At 42.3% G+C, this 21,061-nt stretch overlaps 1 protein-coding gene across 4 annotated transcripts in view; it reads left to right on the top strand.

The window, feature by feature from the left end:
- Window positions 1–21,061, top strand: part of IQGAP2 (IQ motif containing GTPase activating protein 2) — a 267,737-nt gene that overhangs the window by 145,241 nt on the left and 101,435 nt on the right. For all 4 annotated transcript variants that reach the window (XM_023618155.2, XM_070234658.1, XM_023618156.2 and 1 more), the window contains 6 exons: window positions 7,252–7,319; window positions 7,637–7,750; window positions 8,393–8,571; window positions 10,622–10,709; window positions 14,238–14,401; window positions 16,510–16,670. In XM_023618155.2, coding sequence (XP_023473923.2) covers window positions 7,252–7,319; window positions 7,637–7,750; window positions 8,393–8,571; window positions 10,622–10,709; window positions 14,238–14,401; window positions 16,510–16,670 — 774 coding nt within the window. The remainder of the gene's footprint in view (window positions 1–7,251; window positions 7,320–7,636; window positions 7,751–8,392; window positions 8,572–10,621; window positions 10,710–14,237; window positions 14,402–16,509; window positions 16,671–21,061) is intronic.

Below are 21,061 nucleotides of genomic sequence, written 5' to 3'. Positions count from 1 at the left end.
AGGTAGGTTTTTATTTACAGTCTGGTCCCCACCCCTATCACCAAGAAATGATTTACTTCCATATCTCACTTGGCCAGTGTTAGATAACTCGTTGTCCTGTCATAATGATGTATGGACCTGATGTGTTAACATTATTAAAAGCTTATGTATACTTTTTGAATGTCTTCTTGAAATTAGTTGGGCATTCTAGAGATTTCTTCCCCAGGAGATAGATCATGTTTCTGAATCCTCTCTCTGCTTGACCACTGAGTGTGACCATCAGTGCTGGACACTCTTTGCACCTGGCTTTTTTTGTCACCACCTGTGTTCCTCAGTCCCTCCTTATCTTGGGATACTTCTTTGGTTTTCTAGGACTGTTTGGCTAACTCAGAGTTGCTGGTCTTTATTCTTTCTTGTGGTATAAATGTAGTATAAATAGTATAGAAACAAGTATATATCTATACTCTATAGACAGTTTTAGAAAAACAAAGCTCCTGTATTTTAATTATTCTTCCCCACTTGTGAAAATCAGTACAAGTAAGTATACGTGTCTTATTTTCTCTCTCTTTGTATTACAACTTCCTTTTTGTTGACTTTATACCATTCTCTTTTGACCATCGTTTTGAATTCCTGGCCTTTCACAGACTTAACCAAGATCAGATTGATTGAGTTTGGTCAGTGGGAGCTCTCTCTGGCCAGCTCCCTTGTCCTTGTGGCACCGTCCCTGACATTCTTTGAAATATCCTTGCTTTGTGGTCATGACAGGACGTTCCGATCCTGTCCTTTAAGACATGGAATCAGCTCCCCTCCAAGGAATCCTTTTAAAGTCATGTGTTCATAATGATTTTTCTAGTTTAAGAGATTAGGGTTCTGGATTCTGCTTTTCTTGCTGTAGAAAGTTGATTTGACCATTAAGATTCTCCTACACTGAGAACAACGAGCTGTGGATGGGTCGGCCTCCCCTCGTGTGAGCATTACTGCTCCTGCTGCAGATTATGCAGCTGCCGGCCCAGCAGTCATGTTTTCAGATGTGGTGACAATGCCGAAATAGCACACCTCTGGGGCTTGTATTTGTGAAAATGGCCATGGCAGACCCACTTCTGGTTGGCCAGCTCTTCCAGTACCCTGCGAGCTTTGTGAAGAAAGGCTCCTCTACCAGCTCCCACTGTCGGGTGGCTGCCTGGATTACCAGGCGGCCTTTGAACTGGTTCTTCAGACCTTAATGCATAAGTCCCCTTGTCTTAGACTCCCTGCCCTTAGGACCCTTTTCCTATTAAGAACCCATTGCTGCCTTGTACCCTATTGATACGTCTCCGACAGATAACATATTTGCATTTACAAGTAAGCTTCCTAGAAATAGTCCTTTACCCAAAGGACAGGCTGTGGTCCCATGTTCTCAGGAGGGATATCTGGAGATGGCAGTATCTGGGATTAAGGTGAGGAAGGCGGCTGCACCTTCCATATCTTTCAACTTACTCCTTGTACAGGATTTTCTCCATGCCTTGGACTGCCTTCTCTCCTCCCCTTCCTATCTTGAATTAATATTATGGCTCAGACTTTCTATCCTATGAGATTCTAAGCTCTTTGAGGCCATGAACCACGTGTTGTCACCTAACACAGCACATACATGCTTGGTTCCACCTTGAAGTCTCTGGAGTTTGTATTTTTAACTTTTCAGTTGTCTTAACTGAACTGATTTCCCCATGATATGATTGCTCGGGATTCCTTTTATGTCTGCTTGGAAATTGGGTATAGAACACAGGATTTTGCCGAGATATTGATAGTGATGCATGTGACTAAGATGGGAAAACAGTGTGGCTCGGTAGAGAAAACCATTTCAAACATGGAACCAGTGAGGGCAAATAGTAGAAGAATCTCAGTGTTGAAAGTGGGGAAACCACTGTGGTTATTAGCAAGTGTTTGTATAGAAAGGACACACTTATTCAACAGGGGATAATAGTAATAAAAACAAAGGCTAACACTTAGCTTTTAATTATGTACCTGGCTCTGTTCAAAGTACTTTACAGATGTCATCTCATTTCATCCTCACAACATCCCTGTTCAGTACGTGCTATTATTAGTCTCATTTTATAACTAAGGCAATTGAGGCACAGAGAGGCTGCCCAAGGTCACACAGCCAGTGAAGGGCAGAGGTGGGATTCAAAATCAGGCTGTGTGATGCCAGAACCTGCATTAGTGCTGACTCAGCTGGTGATTGGCCTCCAAAGAGAATCAAGTCTTGCCCTACTCCCCAGAAAATTAACTGTGGCATCACACTTGAACCTCAGCACAGGCCTCTGATCTGTTATATTTAGGATGTTTAAAGCGTAGCATCATGGAACTTCAGAACTGGAAGGACCTGGGAAGTTGAGTCCAGATCCTTCCTTTCCCAGAGGAGAGGACTGAAAGCTGGGGTTACGTGACTTGCTCAGAGTCACACATCCACATACTGGCTGTCTGGGGGCGGGACCCAGGGCTGCTGATTCTAGCCCCGTGCTCCCTCTGGTCAGCCATGTGGCTCTGATTTCCAGACATTCATCTCACGTGTTACAGCATAGAATGAACTGCACGTGATGTGATCCAGAAAAGCTGTGATAAACTCAGCTCCTACCTTTTAAGTTGGCAGTGCATTTCTTTGGCCCCTTTGAATGTATATATTGAAAGTAGTAGGAAAAACCTTAGTAGCAGGTTTTTTTTTTTTTACTTTCTTTATTGCTTCCTGAACTTGAACTGATTATTTGTACAAATAAGAGCACATGGGCCAGTGCATCTTCAGTACCTCAGGGCAACCCGTCCGTTGCTGGCCTCGCTCAGCAACATGAGAGCGCGGTCGCTTTTGGGGTGGTAAGAGGCTCGCTGGGTCACACCGAGTGCTGTCTCGCTGGGGAAGCCGTGGCGACATTGCTTCTGCGGCATCCTTTGGAATGCTCTCAGCACTTTGTGTTGGCTGTTAGGCACTGAAGGCGCTTAATGAGTTCACTGTTGAAGAGCTACAAGAAATTGGGGTTTTTTTATACTGGGTGGGCTTTTTTTTGTTTTGCTTTTTTAGGATGAAGACTCTGGATTTCCTATATGCTTCGCATGATGAATGACCTCATTTGAATTTAAATGCTTGGGGGGGCGGCTGCTATTGCTCATTCTTTTCAGCCCGAGAATACTGGATAGAGACAGTTTCCTAGTAAACCTTTGTTTGCCCCTTGGAGTCATCTGCTTAGAAGCTCCTCCATGCAGAGATTCCATATAAAAATCCCACAGTGTGACACTATTTTAAAGCTAATAGTTTAAACTTCAATATCAGAGACAATAAATGTTGAAAACTGAAGCCAAATAGAAAGTATACGTTAACACTTACAAAAACATTTTTGGTGAAGGTATGTATATGCAAATGAGATTTCTACCTGATCTGTACAAGCTAAAGAAAGTCTCTGATTTAAAATCAATTTAAAAGCGAAGATTCTCCAAAAGCTAACTTCTCAGCACCACCTTGTGGTAACTTTCAGTTAAACCAGGAAGTTTGTTTATCCTGAGATTTATATGAGTATTACAGGGTACAATGGAGAAGCAAAAAGTATAATTGGAAATAGTCGCCTAATTTCTTTAGTACCACAGGAGAAAATGAACAGTTTTGTTTAGTGTAATTGCTTTAGTTCAGATTACCAAGCCTATATTTTGTGGCAGCCTAAATACCTTTATTTTAGAAATAGCACGATAGAAATATTGTGTGGTAGATATTTCATACATACTGGTTAAATGAATGGGTAAACAATGGGAAAACAGTTGTGTCAAGATCATTGAGCACAGCTCTCTTACTCTCTTTCCAAAACTGACATGAAATTACTAAAGTGGTAATTTGAAAGAAAAACAAACCAACATTTGTAATAACAAAGAATGGCATCCACTGACCAGAAATTTAAACAGCTCCTGACTGAAAGCAAGCAGATGAGATCGGATTGACTGAGAAATGGGACAGCAGCCCAGAAACCACTGGGGCCACCCTCCTGGGGTCAGCCCCATCGTTCCCCCACAGTCTCCCTCAAGCTGGCTGTTGTCATGGGGACTTGCGATCGACAGTGACAAACAGCAAATCTCAAACCCCAAGATGAGTGCCACATCAGGAAATGCCAGACACTTGAGGGAGACCAACACTATGAAAGAGGAATCAGATTCAACACCCAAGGAACAAATGAAATATTAAAATGTGCAGATGGCGATTCAGTCCGTTGATCTATTTAACAAATATTTGTCGAGCACTTACACGTATACACAACAAAACCAAAGGCAAAACTAAGAAAGAGGAAAATTGGATATGGATGAAATTAAAAAAGAAATTAATAAAATTTATAGTTATCAAATTTTTTGTTGTATAAAATGAAAATGAAAACATGGGTCTAAAATTCTAGATTATCTCAACATAGGTGGGGAAGTAGAAGTGGAGCTGTATTAAGGATAATACATATTCATTAGCTTAGCCTTTGATATAAGAATATAAGTTGAAAGTATGTTAAAACTTTAGCAGAGGGGGCCGGCCCCGTGCCTGAGTGGTTAAGTTTGCGTGCTCTGCTTCAATGGCCTGGGGTTTGCCGGTTCAGATCCTGGGCGTGGACCTACACACTGCTCATCAAGCCATGCTGTGGTGGCATTCCACATAGAAGAACTAAAATGACCTGCAACTAGGATATACAACCACGTGCTAGGGCTTCAGGGAGGAAAAAAAAAGAGGAAGATTGGCAACAGATTTTAGCTCAGGGCCTATCTTCCTCACCAAACAAAAGCATACATTAAAAAAAAGAAATGAGGTAAAGAAGAGACTTAAAAAAAACTTTAGCATAACATTGATATAAGTAACACATTAAAATACATTAAAAATACAATACAGGAGCTGGCCCTGTGGCCAGGTGGTTAAGGTTCTGTGCACTCCACTTCTGCAGCCTGGGTTCATGGGTTTGGATCCCGGGTGTGAATCCCGGGTGCAGACCTGCTCCACTCTTCAGCTGTGCTGTGGAGGCATCCCACATACAAAGTAGGAGACGATTGCCACAGATGTTAGCTCAGGGCTAATCTTCCTCAAGCAAAAAAAGAGAAAGATTGGCAACAGATGTTAGCTCAGGGTGAATCTACCTGACATTAAAAAAAACAAAAACCTACATTAAATATTTGAAATAATTATAGATGTAAAATTTGTTGTTAGAAGACATTTTATGGGTGTTTAAATTTTACTGTCACATTTTCAAAGTTTCTCCCACTGAATTATTTTTATAGTTTCCTTTACAAGGTAGTTCAGGTATATTTTTAAATTGTAAAAAGGGAAGAGAGAAGTGATACAATGATACATTTTTTGTTTATGGATCTATTTTCGTTTCTTAAAGTATGGCTTGATTTTATTTTCCTAGAGTTCTTTTGCAGCTTTATGGTACCTGTCTGTTTAGTTCTGTGTAATTTTAAAGTTCCTCTTACTAGAAAGAAATAAGTGAGGAGGTTAGCATTCCATTTGTTCCATGTGATTTGAGCTCCCTTTTAACTGAAATATTTTCCCATGTAATAAAGAGTTGAGAAGTGGTTCGTAAAATATTATGATTTTGAAAATGTCAGCATACTAGGTTTAGTTATAATGACTTGTTTGGCATGAGCCTTTGTAGTAAAGTCTTTGGAGGCTGTGTAAATAGTTTTATATCCGTGTGATAATCTCTGAAGAACTAGAACTTAAATTAAGGAATGTGTCCTGTCTTTCTAGCTTTGAATTATGATTACATCATGCCTATTTTACAGTGAAGAATGTTCAGAGACCAATAGGTTTCCCCTGTATGTAAGATATGAATATCGTATTGGAATTTAGTGTTAAAATTAAAATTACCGTATGGTTAAAATGTCATTTGCTCTTTGTCCTTTGGTTGTGGTTTTAAGGGAAAGCGTGGTTTAAAGGGGAAAACCATAAAAAGGTAAATCCACCCCCCCCAAAAAAATCTTTAAAATTCAAAAATTTATTAGTAGGCCTTTCCTGGCAGAAATGGAAATGGCCAATATGTGTATGAAAAAATGTTTACCATCATAACTAACAAAAGGATACGTAGACTTAAATAACATTTTTTAACTATCAGATTGGCAAGTTTTCGTTGATAGTATCCCGTGGTGATAAGGGGACAGAGGAAATGGCATTCTCGTGTATGGTGGTAGAGCGGGTTCTTACGTTCACGTAGACACTGAGACTCTCACGACTGCCGTGAGCCACGTCTGGCCCCAGTTGCTCAGAAGGATGGAGAGAACCAGGAAAGGCATCCTGCAGGCAGGACAGCCTCAAGCGCTGGCTCCTCACGCGGAGCCTTCAGGACACTCCACACAGCTGTGCACACAACCTTCTGAAAGCTGTTCTCTTTGGTACCCTAGGGGACAACTCAGGGGCTAAGGAGGGAGGCTCATCTTGGTGGATGTGGGAGCCTCCCTGGCTCAGAGCCTCAGCCCCCAGGAGCCAGGATCTATGTAACTGCTCCACAGCATGGCTTCCCAGTGCCCTGCAGGGCACGTGCTGGTTGTGAGTCCCTGATAAATATGGAACAGAAACTATGGCTTAGTGGTAAAGTGAGAAAAGTCACATAAGCATATAGTCTCATCTTCTTTGTTGGAATTTAGATGCCACCCTTCAGCTCCTTTTGTCAGGTTATGGGTAGGTCAGTGGGTACCATCACTGCTTCCTAAGGGATTTTTAAAAAAATATATACAATTTCCTCTCCACCTTCCACGTAGTAGTATGCCTGCCTCATGGCTTATCTTTAACATCATTCCATCCACTAATAGTCTTGCCACTCTACTTGTTGGTTCAAAAAATGTGAAACAAATGTTTCCTCAAGGAGTGTATGGTATTTGGAGGCATATATAGGGATGAAAAGTAAAATATGTTTTGAACTGTACTTTCAACAAAATAAGAATTGTGTGAGGAATATTCAAAGAAATGTTTATCGCATTGGTTACCTGCTGTTTTGTATGAGTTGTGTCTCTTACTTGCCCTACAAATAGATGACAGAGAGTTGGTTGACCCTATGGCAGTGCTGTGTGCTACAGAAGACCAGTCTTTGGGACTTCAACTGGGTTGCTAGTCCTGGTCCCACCAGGGGCTGTGTTATCTCGGAACTCAGTTTCGTCATCTGTGAAGTGAATGGATTAGATGAGATAATCTCTTAAGATCTTTCTCAACTGAAAAAGCCCTTAAGATTTATGTAATTTCTAACTTTAACGTTTATGATGATAAAGTTGCTGATAGTTTTGTGTTTTCTCTTTCAGTTTATATCTGTTCAAACTAGGAATAGCACCCCAGATCCAAGATTTGTTGGGCAAAGTAGACTTCACAGGTACTACTCTTTATCTTTGTAGTCTTTTTACAATGTAGTTCTTAAGAAAATGTACCAGTATCTCTTTCATTCTGATATTGATTCCTTTTATCCCTCTATATTGATCAAAGGAGAAAACCTAGTATCCTGTTTGTACTCGACCTGACTTCCTTTTCCCCACATTTCCAAAATGAAGAACTGAGGCTGGCTTCTTCCTAGGGTTCTTGTTTAGAAGTGGCCCCACCTTTTTGATGAAGACATTTCATGATGCAAGTATGCTCATTCCTGACTCCATCTCTGTGGCTTTCTTTGATTTTTGTTGTTGTTGTTGTTTTCAGAGGAGGAAATCAGTAATATGAGAAAGGAACTTGAGAAATACGGAATACAGATGCCATCTTTCAGCAAAATAGGTGGTATTCTGGCTAATGAACTGTCTGTGGATGAAGCTGCGTGTAAGTCTACTTAAAATCTGAACTTGCCATTGACATCAGACTTGCCTGTACTTGACTTTGGTGATGAGAAATAGAATATTTATAAGATACTTTAGGCACCCTAAAAGTTTTTATTATATGTATCATAGATCGTTAATTTGAGCATAGCAGAACATAACCAAGTACTTGATTTTGGACTTTAGATACCCACTTGTGCAATGTGAATTAAGAAGTTCCAGAAATATCTTCATCCTCCAAAACATTTCTCTGCTTTCTGCATCCTTAGCTGTCAGTGGTGGGTTAGGTACTCTGCTCTGAGTCTTTCAGGGCTGTGGGTTAAACTGCAGACGTCTCTTGGAAACGTGTACTTTAGAAGTGTCTGTGTCACCCTTTGAACCCCCACTGGTTGCCATAGTGCTTAGTTCATTTCAGCCATTCAGTGCAAGTTGAATAAATAATAGGGGTTACATAACAGATGCTGAGACAGGACCCGAGACAGACGGGCAGGTGGAGAGGTTGTCGAGGGTGCTCTGTGATGTGTCTGAGGTCTCTTTTGGCATGCTTGCTGGAAGCCAGAGAAGAAAGTAAAACTGCATAAGTGTCAGTGCAACTGTCCATATTATCTTCTGTTGATAAAAATCTTTTTTTCTCTTTACTTTTCAGTGCATGCTGCAGTTATAGCCATTAATGAAGCTATTGAGAAAGGAATCGCGGAGCAGACCATCGTAACGCTAAGAAACCCAAATGCAGTTTTAACTTTAGTGGATGATGACCTGGCACAGGAATATCAGAAGGAACTCTGGGAAGCCAAAAAGAGAAAAGAGGAAAATGCAAGAATGAAGGTATTTAATTAGATTCTCAGTAATAAATGTGGTTATGAGTTGCTGGTTTGAAAAAGCCTTAATGTGAAAGGTGATACTTTGGGTTTCTCTTTTTTTGCTGAGGAAGATTTACCCTGAGCTAACATCCATGCCAATTTGCCTCTAGTTTTTAAATATGTGGGCCACCAGCACAGCATGGCCACTAGTAGAGCGGTTTAGGTCCACGCCAGGAACCAAACCTGGGCCACCGAAGCAGAGCACACCAAACTTAACCACTAGGCCACAGGGCTGGCCCCAAAAGTGATACTTTTAAATCATCTGGCTGTGGTCTTCATAGCCATAGGCAGTTGGTTTGGCTGAAATGTACAGGTTGAAGAAGACCAGGCACTATGTAAGGAAATTAGATTTCCTTGTACGATGACTATTAGAGGTTCAAGAGTTGACGGCCGTGTCGTAAGCCTGGCTCCTTCCCTGGGAGGTGTAGCAGTGGCAGCTGAAGCTCTTCCCTTCGCAGGCGTCACCAGCAAACCCTCTGTTACCCAGCTTACCTTTAGATCTGTTAGTACAGGTTGACAATTCCATGTGGTGAGGTTTAGAGGGGATATTTTGAATCCCGTCTCCTCGTATTTTCCCAAGAGTTTACCCTCAGATTTGAGGAGGTTTCCCTCCTCAGCAAGGCAGCGGCTCCTGATCCTACATCACACGTCCTGCCTCCCTGTCCAGCATCCTTGAAGACTTGTCTGCGCTCAGACCTTCCACTTCCTCCCCGCTTTCGTCTCCTGAAGTTCTGGCCATGTCAGCTTCAGCTCCGTTACCAAAAGTAACCGCTTGGTCTCACCGCCTGCTCTCCCTGGCGGCTTCCACCTCCCTGCCCCGCCTGCCTTGGGATCTCTGCTCCCCCAGCTTGCGCGCTTCTTAGCCGCATGGTTCTCCTCTGCATCTCTCAGTGTCTCTTCCTCCTCCTCCTCCTAAATACAGGGATGCTTCAAGGTCTGGCATTGGATCATTCTGTCTCTGTCTTCCTCAATCAGGCTCATCCACTTGTTGAAGAAATCTGCTGTCAGCTTGATACCAGGCCCCTCTAATGCTCCTCCAGATAGCTTCATCTCTGTCCCACAGGCCTTGCCCCCACCATGTCAGAAGGGTACTCATCTCTGCCCTTCTCGCACGCCTGCCCTTTGCTGGCCTCCCTTTGGAATGACTCCCACATTGTTTCAGAACTCTGTTTATGTCCCCTGTGTCCTCTCCATCACTGTATCCTACTGCCTGCTCCTGCCAGGCTTACATCCATCACCTACCTTCTAGTCTCACTGCTTTTGTCTCAGGACTCTTTCAGCACCTTCCTCATGGGTCTCCCTGCTTCCTGTCATTCTCCAAGCCAACCCCTCTCCGAGCTAGAGATTCCAAAATTAATCTTTGGCTACAGATCTGATGTTATCCCACCAGAAACCTCCCCTGATTCCCTACTGCCGACTGAGTTCAGTACAGGTCCTTCACTTGGCCTAAAAGGCCTGTAGGGTACCCAGCTGACCTCCCCATCCTTTTGGCTAACCCAGGACACACACTCAATGCTGTAGCCTGGCGTGCTGAGCTTTCCTGCCTTTGCCATCAAACCCTGCTCCCTCTTCTCTTCTCTCGACGCTGCTCTCTTCCTCCAGGGCCTCCTCAATTGTTGTCTCTCTTTAGAACTTTGTTTCTAACTGATACGTACTTCTCCTATAGAATCTATTCTATGTATATTTATTATTTGTGTTCTTGATTTTATTAGATCGAATCAAATGGAATTTCCAGAATTGAATTGGTTTTGATCTACAAAAAAAGCACTATCAAGTGGGCCAAGCTGATGTTTTCCACATTAGACAATTACGCCTTTTCAGAGAGTCGCTGGGTCTGTTGCCGGGTGTGTCTAAGCCAAAGGCCCTGCACAGAGCAGGTGCTCCTAAATGCTGGCATTGACTTCAAATGAAAACTCATGAATGGTTTTTATCACTCTTTGCATTTTTGCTTTGGAATATTGATCTTGGAAACATTTTATTTAACCTCAGGATTCAATGAAGACTTTGTTTTGCAGAATAACTGTATTTCAGAAGAAGAAAGAGACGCATATGAAGAACTGTTGACACAAGCAGAAATCCAAGGCAACATCAATAAAGTCAACAGTAAGTAAGAGCACGTATGACAGGAATGGACACTTCTATAAGACACAGACTTTCCTGGTCAGAATCTTAGCAAAGCTCTCAAGTTTTGTATCCTTGTAAAACTGCTTTACACAATGGAAAATCCACTGAATGTCAATGTCACTCTAAATTATGCTGCATCATCTGACATTTCCCACAGGACTTTTTTGGTGAGCTCGCCCCACTTCATGCAAAGTATGTTGAAGCCAGTTTAACTGTACCTTCCTGTTTCGTCACAGGTCTGGTGTATGTTGTATTTTGAACCTATCCTTTATTGGGGTAATACTGAAGGTTACTTAGTCAAAGATTATGACTTGAAGATTGTCATTCCTTGCCTATGATTACGTGGTGGCATGCCATTGGAATTGTAGAAGATACTGTTGACACCTCCGCTCTTCAGACTTCCCAATCGTCAGTCTGCAGTTGGGGAGGCTTGTTTTCTTATAGCTCGTGTGGCTTTAGTGCAAGTGCGCGGGACCCGACAGGCCGATGGAACCGCAGGGTAGCGGGCTTGACTCTCACGTCCTTGAGACTCTGTGGTGCTGCACAGTTCACTTCTTCTTGGTGCCCAGTTCAGTTGTGTGACTACGAAGAACACAAAACTCGGGTTATTGAAATAAGCTCGTGCAATTAAGTACGTTAATCTCTTTATTAGCCTTTTCCCCCCTCTCTAATAAAATTTATTTTTACTTGAGGCAGGAAGGCATCCTATTTGACATTTATAGGTCAACCTCAATAACCCATATATACCAAAAAAACGAATACATGAAAGACCATTTAGCCTATTTAATAAAGCTTGTGAACCATTTGCCAAAGTTAAACTTAGAGTGACCTCTAATTACCAATTATCGCAGCCCTAAACCCTGCCCTTGATTTGACCTCCTAGGTGAGCTTTGAACGTTCTTCACTGCTCTTACCTTCAAAGAAATGCGCCCTATAGGTGTTACCCGGAGGTTTGCTCCTAACTTGCAGGTAGAGAGCATCCTAAAGGCTTCGAGCAGTAATCATGGAGGCCGGGAGAAAACGGATGTGAGCATCTTGGGGTCAACCACTGAGCAGGTCTGACAGTTTACCGCACACAACTGCTGAGAGCTCAGGGGTAACTTTTTCAAGGGAACATGTTAAGGTTTTGGGATACGTGTTCCTATCCTTTTATTCTTAGTAAATTTTGAACATTTTGGTGATGATACATGAAGCACCATGTCCAGTTTGTCTTTCTGCTCTATTTGGAAGCTGAGAATATCATTATGCTTGACAGAAACGAATTACAGGAAGAAATTAATCTTGCCAGTGAGACATCTGAGGTCCAGAAGCTTCGTGAGGGAACGGTGCCACAAGCCTTTCGCCATCCTTTATTTTTGAAATGTTTATAACCTCTAACACAGATTTCTTTTTCATGTTAAATAACGTGCCTTGTGTAAATGTTTTCATACTTTTCTCAATGACGTAATTTCCTGACTACAAATTTAATGCCAAATTGGCTGTGCTTTTTTTTTCCATTTTTAAATAAAATGTGAGATGATTAGCACTAACGCATAACTAGCTCAAATTATGAAGGGCTTTGCAGTTTATAATGGCTTTAAATGGGGAGAACATGATTATTCTGAAGTTTTTGATCTCTCCTCCTCTGAAAATTTATAGTCTGGTAGAACTAAAATAGCTTTGAAAAAGCCCTATAAAACGTATTTTAGTCAGTGACATGACAATGAGGCAATTGTATGCTTTCAAATTCATAAGAACAGCTACTTGACGAGCTTTCCCCCAACCACGTAGGTTATTCTCTTAAAATGTTAAGGTGTCTACATTTGCAGCAGCCATAGTAACGGAATAAGTCACAGCTTCCGTGGTAATGTCACTGGATCTGTTGGCAGAGGCTTCAGCTTTGTACGAAGGGCAATCATTTAACTGTTGGGTTTGGCATGTGCGTTCCATTCATTACATGACGTGTTCTGCTAGGATCAGTACTGGAAATTGTGTTAAGTGCAGAGTATAAAAGAGTGATTAAGCTTACTTTTTTTTTTTTTTTAGAAGAAATGGTTCATTAAGAGTGTTTTAAGGATATGATTTTCTGGAAATATTTTACCATCCAGTTGTGCAAACTGATATAATAGAGTTTTCAAAGGTGAATAAAGATCCTCTCCAGAGAAATCAGAGACACAGCTGAAAGGCCTTAGGAAACTTTAGGAGAAAAGCACACGTCACCAACAGTCACTGATCTTCCTTTCTAGAATTCTTTCACTTGTCATATTAATTCTAAGAACAGAAAAAGGTGTTTGGGTTCTTAGGGTCCTTCAGAATCCGTGTACGTTTTTGAGGATGTGGCATGAAGGATTGCGTTCATTGTGTTTCCTGCTATTTGAATGATGTCTCTTAGGAGAAAGGATATTGAGCGTTGCTCCTGGTGAATGCAGTTAGAGAAGATAAATTGTCATCTGTTAAAAAGGTTAGAAGAATCTTAGCTGCAATCTAGTCATGTATTAGGGAGACAGATTAACCCTTGAAAAGCTCTAGAAATCTATGGGTGTGTATTATTTCTACGACCCTGAAGCCTTGTTTGTAGGGCAGAATCCTGCGGTTCTGTCCGGTGTGCTGTTGCCTGGCGGCAGAGGTCGTCACTCTCTCTTCCATTTGGTCAGCAATTCCATTTCTGTTTTCTGAAAACTAGGCTGAGTCTACTGTCCCAGGCATCTTCAGTTTTGCGTTTTGGTCACTAAAATCCAGGTCTTCATAATCTGAATACTGCAGCTGGTAGAGACATCACAGAGCTTATGGTTGGGTCAGATCATGGAAACCAAGGCATTTCTGTAATAAGGGCTATTTGGGTTTTTTTTTTAGGTTAAATGTTACTAGCACAGACTTATTTAATCATACGAATTTTGGTTGTAATATTTTTAAAACATCTGAAGTTATTTTTTCTTAAGAATCACACTTCACAGAACACGAGCGTTGAAGGGAGGATGTTCTGGGAACTCGCCGTCACTGTTAAGCAGCATGGTGACTGAGCGCCTCCTGGGATTCCCCCAGTGCTGATTCAGAGGGAGGGTCAGCAGTAGGGTGAGACTTGCTTCTGGTCCTCACGGAGCTTCAGTCTCCTTGGGGAGGCAAAACTTAGACACAAGGAGTGTTACAACTCTAAAGACTGTGAGGATTCGCAAGGTGTGAAATCCTCAGGGACTGGAACAGTGTGAAGGCTTCATGGAAGAGGTGGGACCAGAACTGGACGGGAGGATTTTGTGGGGAAGTGATGCTAGGCAGGGAGATCTCATAACTCCAGCTCCGTCATTACGGAGGTGCTTTCAGAGACGACTCCAAGGGTTGGACGGACTTCTGATGATGGAGCTGCCATTTCCAAGGCTTCGCCTGCCTTCCAGCTGCAGCTTTTCAGAGTTAATGGAGAGGGACTGCTTAGGTTCTAATCCTTGGAAAGATGGGCTGGTTGGGTGGGGCTGCAGTGGGAAAAGCAGACGTTCTGATGGACTGTGACCCCATACCCACCCCCCACCCGCCCAGGGCTGGCCGCTGTGGACCACATCAATGCTGTCATTCGGGAAGGCGACCCCGAGAACACACTGCTTGCACTGAAGAAACCGGAGGCCCAGCTGCCTGCTGTTTACCCCTTTGCTGCTTCCATGTATCAGAACGAGCTCTCCCACCTCCAGAAACAGAACGCCATGGTGAGTCAGAGGAGACTCCACGTGCGGGCGCGGGAATTCTGGCCCCAGGCCGTGAGGAAGGCTGGTGAGGAGAGGTGCGTGGGAGTGTGGCAGCTTTAACCTGTGCCACTCCTTGCTCTCATTGGCCTCCCTGTGCAATCCCGTGGCCACCTTCCTCTTTAACTGCCGCTTTTCATCTACATGAAGATTCTAGAGCATAGTTAGGAAATGCAGACGGCGCCATACAAATACACACTAAACACAGGTTGTTCTGATTCTCTGTGCAGTTTTTGAAGAACTTTGGATAATTTTTTAACTCTACTGAAATGTTTTCTTATAATAGGTAATGTTTTTTGGTGTAGAAAAATAAGCTCTGAATCTGCAACCCAGAACATTAGCACCAGGGCTTTGATTTTTGTAAATTTATGCTCCTTAATATGGTAATAATATTAAATAGTAATATTCATATACGAGTACGGTAATTAAGAGCATGTATACTAGCACAGGATTAAGCCAAACAAGGGAACAGAATGAAAAGTACTATAAACAGAGCCAAGAATTTAATATATGACAGAGGTAGTATTTCAGAAAGTGGAGAAAGGAAATCTTACAAGTGTACTGGGAGGCTTTAGGGAGAAGAAGAGGAAGAAAAAAAAAGATTTACAACAGATGTTAGCCTAGGGCCAATCTTTAAAAATAAATAAAAATAAATTGAAAAAAAGCCTCTGTAAATGTTTGCATGAATTAAAAATAAATAAAAGCATATACACTAAAGGGCTTGAGTGGTAGGATTTATTTTCTTATTCTTGCTTCTTAAGACTTCCTATGTTTTCTAAATAGAAATACACTATTTCATAAGAAAAGCAAAGTTAGTTTCTTGAATTGCACTTAGGTTCTCTCATGAGAATTTTCCCCATTTCTCTAGCTTTGAAGCCCAAGTCTGCTCACACTCCAGCACAGTCGTTCTTCCTCACTAGTCAGTAGTCAGACTTGGTTTCCAGCCCCATCTCTTTATTTTTCCTTATCCTTTCTGCCGTACACCGTGTTAGATATTTGTGGACAGTTCACCAGAACCAGCTGAGGAGGTGAATCTCAAATGATTCTGTTCTGCTCTTTGCTTGTAATATCATACCTTCCTTATGTGTTAAAGTTGTAGCTAATGCAAGATATTGGGGTAAAATTTACTTACATGCTCCCTAAAATAACTCCTCTTTCCATTTGCTTTGGGAGGCAAAATTATGCTTTGTTACTTTAAAATCAATTTGCTGTGGGATTTCTGTGGTTACATATAATGTCCTAAATGTAAAGACACATATCAACCTTTTTTGGTAATTTGTTTCATGCTGCCTTTAAAAGTTCCTTCAATCTTTTGGAAGGAATAACCATTTTGAAGTTGGGTCAAGTCAGCATAAAATGGTTAAATGGAAGAGAATGTTGAAGGGGGAGGGTGTTCTGAAATCTAAGATGTGTCTTTTAAATCTGCCAAATCCAGATTTATAAATCATGTAAATCTGGAGATCCTTACGTGATTTACCAAAAGATATACCTCACATTACTTCAAATATCTAGACCTTATGGCACATTTTTAAATTTCTACGCAATTATAAAAATGTTACTTAGACTAACTTGTTTGGAACTAGAATCAATATTCTTGGCTTAAAAACTTTGATTTACTTTTCTGGGGTTATAACTTTTAGGTGAAATTCTCCTCTCTTTTCTTTACCCGTAATTCGAGCTGAAAATCACCAGCTATGCTAAAATCATACCTCACACTCTCAGACAGTGACAACATGATTTAATCCTTGACTTAATTATTTAGTAAGACCAAGGCTATAAGCAGCCGATAGAGCTGGGTGTAGGAATCGGCTATGGGGGTATACCCGATGTTTGTGGAATCATAACTGTGGTTGTAATTAACTCAGTCCCCAAAATGGTCCTCTAAGGAAAAACCAGAAGCTATTTACCTGTTCTTTAAAGCCAATGAAAAATAGGTGGCCAATGAGTTGTCTTTCTCCTGGGTTCTCAAAATCTTTACTTGTCATTGTTCTGTGAAATGTGCATTCTAAACCCCGTCACATACATGAGGTGTGTGATCTGGGGAACTTATCTTGCTGTATGTTTTCCGACAGAACTACTTGGCCCATGAGGAGCTCTTGATTGCGGTGGAAATGCTGTCTGCTGTGGCTTTGCTAAACCAGGCCTTGGAAAGCAACGATCTGCTGTCTGTGCAAAATCAGCTCAGAAGCCCAACAATAGGCCTCAACAACCTGGACGAGACATATGTAGAACGGTAAGGAAACACTTTCCAAACCTCCTTTCAAGGCAGAAATGGGTGTTTGGCAGATCTCACAAATTAAGGATTTGTTCCTTACGGAAGAAATCCATACTTCCACGCTTGTTTTCTTGAAAGCTAGTTGACTTTGTCTTTCATTACAGTATTCCTTTTAGGCATACAAAAAGTATAAAAATGATCATCCCGTGGCAATTACTGACTGGCTTTGTCATTAGCAAAGATTATTTGATAGGCTAAAAATTCAAGAACTGTACAAAAGATACCTTCCCTTGGGCTTCTTTAGGAGACAACAGAATGTAGTAGAAGTGTTGGAAGCCTCTTAAGAATCATCCGGTCCAATTCTCTTATTTTACCCATGAGGAAACTGAATCTGTATTTATGGACCCAAAGTTTGGCGACTGGCCCCAAACCCCATTCTTCTTTTTAAACCAAAGTTATCCTGAGACCACGGTAGATCACGGCAGGGAGCAATCTCACTTTAGTATCTTTCATTTCGTGTTCCTGAAATATGCTGCTAGGTAGTACAATTGATAGTATTATATAACACTATGGCAGATCTAGAGAGAGAATTAAGGGGCCAGAATAAGGAACCCAGTTAGAGATTCCATGAGGCGAAAGCCCAAGTTAAAATGAGTGATTTTCTATCCTGGATTCTTGTGACCACCAGGGGGCAGTGTCTGCATAGAGCTTGACAAAAGCTCTCTTCGGATACGATCGTGGAACTGCTCACCTAGGTGGGTGGGTAAGTCTCTTGGGTCATGTACAATTGTACAGGAAAAATAAAGACTTCATAGATTTTAAAAAATGGTGTTTGACCACTTGTCCCTGTGGAGAATGGCCCAAAAGTAGTAGGACAGTGGGTTTTCCTTGTTTTTAGTCTTCCTGGAGAAACTGATACTCTTGTGCTACTTAAATTTGGCCACCTGGTTCATATAACTCCTCAGAGTCTATTCCCAAGGTGATTTATTTCTACCTCCATATCTCTATTAATGGCACCATCCTTTCCTCCAAGCTTGAGAAGCCTCAGGTTTGACTTGAGTTGTCCTCTGCCCTCCGCCAGGCACCCTGTGCTGTCAGCAGCCGGCCCACCCGTCTCCCCGCCAGCAGCCAGTCTGCATGCGCTCCACCTCTAAAATGTTTCTGTTTCCCGGTGACCACCTCATTTAGGCTTTTCACCTTTGCTCTGTAATAGCCTCCAGAGTGGTCCTCCTACGTCTTTTCTGTCCTCATTCATTCTTGCCTAACCAGGCCTTGTTGCTGGCTTTCAGTGCTGGCGAGGAAACAGAGCTGGTCCCTGCCGTATGAAGCCTATGGGGCCCTGATGGGGTGTCTTGATGAGATCATTGTCAAGACTGTCCCACAGATTAGCATCCCTGCCCACTGCCTTCTAAATGATGGTAACCCTCCCTCCAAATCACCATTTTGATTATCAAAATTCCTCTCCTCCTCCACCCCAATTTACAAATAACACATCAAGGCAGTGGTCCCACACCCAATCTGAGAACCACCTTTATATGCATGGTTTTTAACTGGGGCCTACAGATACAGCCTCAGAGTTCAAGTATTCTGTATAAGAAACTTTTAGAACTTGCGTTTGTTTTAATAAGCTTTTTAAAATTTAAGCACTTCGTGGGGCACGGATGACCCCACACTGACATGAGATTTCAGGGCCCCTCTGGTTCTTGTGCTCACGCTTGCATTGGCCCCGTGTGGTCCTCTGCAGCCTCAGCATTCCACTTTCAGCATCAGCTTTGTAACCTGGGTTATTGGAAGCCCAGGTTTGCAGGTTTCCAAGTTTAAGAAACACTGCTGTGTCTGGCCCATCCCTGTCATTGTACAAGTTCTTCATAGCACAAGGGTGCTGGGCAGGGCCACCTTGATGAATTCTTACAAAGTCTCAACCTATTTACCACAGCTTCTACCCTTGGGGCCCTGTTTTCCCAGAAAGACTGTTTTGTCTAATTCTCACAGAAGTGACATAGAGTTGGCATTGGCTCTGGGCACACACTGTTCCCAGATTAATTGTTCTGAAATGTAGCTATGTTTATCATGCTATTTGTTGCCTGTTCTCATCTGAATTAAGAACAGACTCCTCACTCTGTTGTTCTGAAGTTAGCTCCAGCTACATCCCTTCTCGTATTTTGCACTCCAGCGGGCTGGAGCCGAACCCACTGGCCTCTCTGCTGCTGTGCATGCTCCTCTCACTGCCCGGAACATGGTGCCTGTCACCCACCTCTGCCCGGCACAGTGTTAGAGCTTCTAAGCCCTGCCCACTGTAGATTATTCTTCCATGAATTATTTCCATGCTTCTCCCCACCCCAGCTAATGTCATCTATTCTGAGAATACCGTGATGTAGTTAGAGGAACAAAAAATACCTGAGTTAGACTCTTTCTAGCCAAGCCCTTCCAAGCACAAGAACAAACACAACAAAAACACCTACTCTGCGTCTGCAGAACAGTTTTGAGGATTAAGTGCTTGGTTCAGCACCTGCCCACACCAGGGAGGTGTGCACCATTAAGGCTTTCCTTCCTCCTCCCTTCCTGAGAACCCCGTCACTTCTACTCTCGTGAACTCTCTCTGCTTTCACGGCCTTTCCTGTACTCTGCTTTTGCACCTTTTTTGCATTGTTGCCTTCTCATCCACTAGACGGAAAGCTCCTTGAAGGCCAGGCTGCACCTTGCTCGTCCTGAAGTCCCTGTGGTGCTGCTTCGTGCTTTGCACAGAGTTAGCGCTTGATAAACATCTGCTGGACTGAACTGGAGTCTCAATCTTCTCAAAGCTTCCTCAGTCTGTGACAAATATCATCTTCCGAGTCTGTCCATAAGAGATGGTGAGGAGAGCTCTGAGAGCAGTGGGAGGAGGATGCAGACCTGTTTGAGTCAAGTACAGACTATTTTCCGAAGTTGACACCTTTGGTCCTAGAAACTAATGCATGGGAAAGCCTGTGGAGCTCTGTTATGTTGCTCCTAAAATCTTTTCCCTTTGACTAGTGTTTGTTCATTTCTAAAGAAATGATGGGTGATTGTGGTTTTTTCCCCCACATTCGCCCTTAAGCTTTCTCATTTTATTCCCATGGGTCATCATTCAGATGTGAAGTGTGTGACATGCCTGTGAGGATTTGGCGCTTTATTATAGAATGGGCCCCATCCATAAGGGATGCTAACCAATGCAAGTTGCCATTTATCCATAGTATTATTGTGGTCAGAATTCTTTATTATATATTCCTAGTATAACAGGGTATTGTCTTGGACTCCTGATAACTCCTGGTAAGGGGGAATCTCACGCGTGGCATTTACCAATTTCAGGCCTGCATTGGGTGATGCCTCTTTCAGCCACAGATGATGAATCCTCCATACCACTCAGTATTTTGAATGATGTTTTTCTCTCTCAAGCTACTCTCTGTGGAAGACACCTCCATGCCACCTTGAAGCATGCAGAACTTTGAGAAAATTTGTGACACTGGGAAAACAGCTTTAGGCTCAGTGTGATACTACTTCTTTTAACTTCTGCTGTTAGCAGATCCACAAGTGTAGTCAGAAATCAAACTGCGAGGTGAAGCAGCAGAGGATTGGTCCTTACTTCCCTGATGTCAAGACGCAAAAGCAAACTAAACTATCAAGTTTCTTTACTTCGGGCTGGAATAGCTCGTGTTAGCTTATGGCTGTGACATTGGTTCTGTGATTTTTATATGGGAAAAGTGATTATCGAGAAATGAAAGTTTCTTAGTAATATATCATGATGGATCATTTTTTTTCCCTAAAATTTCCCAAGACAAGAAAAATAATTGGAGTGGTTGACCGAAACTCTGTTTTCCAGAGGGCTGTGCAGAGTGAGGAGGGTTAAGGGTCAGAAGTGAGGGGTAAGAGTGGTGGCAGTGAGTGGACACAGAAGAGAGGTGGTGAGTGGCTGCCATGAAGCCTTAGGAGAAGTGGGCAAGTGAGGGGGAATTTTAGGGTATCTGATTCAGCATGCACCATCTCTTCAAGAAAACATGCAGGGAAGATGGGTGTTATTCATCAAGGCTTCTGGAACTGCCTTTGCATTTTATTTGACTTCTCAGTGGGCATATTAGGCCTCAAGGTAACCCAGCTATGTTAGGGTTACAGTTGAAAAGTTCTCTCAAAGCTCAGATTTTGGAAGGAACAAGAAAAATAGTAAAAAGGACCCTTGATGGAAAGGCTGAGAACCACGGTAATTCTGAATTTTATCACATGACAGTCATCTGGAGACTGAGCAGAACCAAGACATGCAAAGAGAAGCAAAGTTAGTAACTGAAGAGAAAGGTGATTTCACAGGGCTGAGAGCCCTGGGCTTTTATGCTTGAGTTAGGTACAAGGTTAGATTTGGAGGAACTCTAATTAAACAGCATTTGTATATGGAGATATTT

This window comes from Equus caballus, chromosome 14, assembly GCF_041296265.1.
Source record: "Equus caballus isolate H_3958 breed thoroughbred chromosome 14, TB-T2T, whole genome shotgun sequence".
NCBI classification, from domain to species: domain Eukaryota; kingdom Metazoa; phylum Chordata; class Mammalia; order Perissodactyla; family Equidae; genus Equus; species Equus caballus.
Note: the sequence above shows the minus strand (reverse complement) of the source record. Positions and strands in the feature narration are given on the sequence as shown.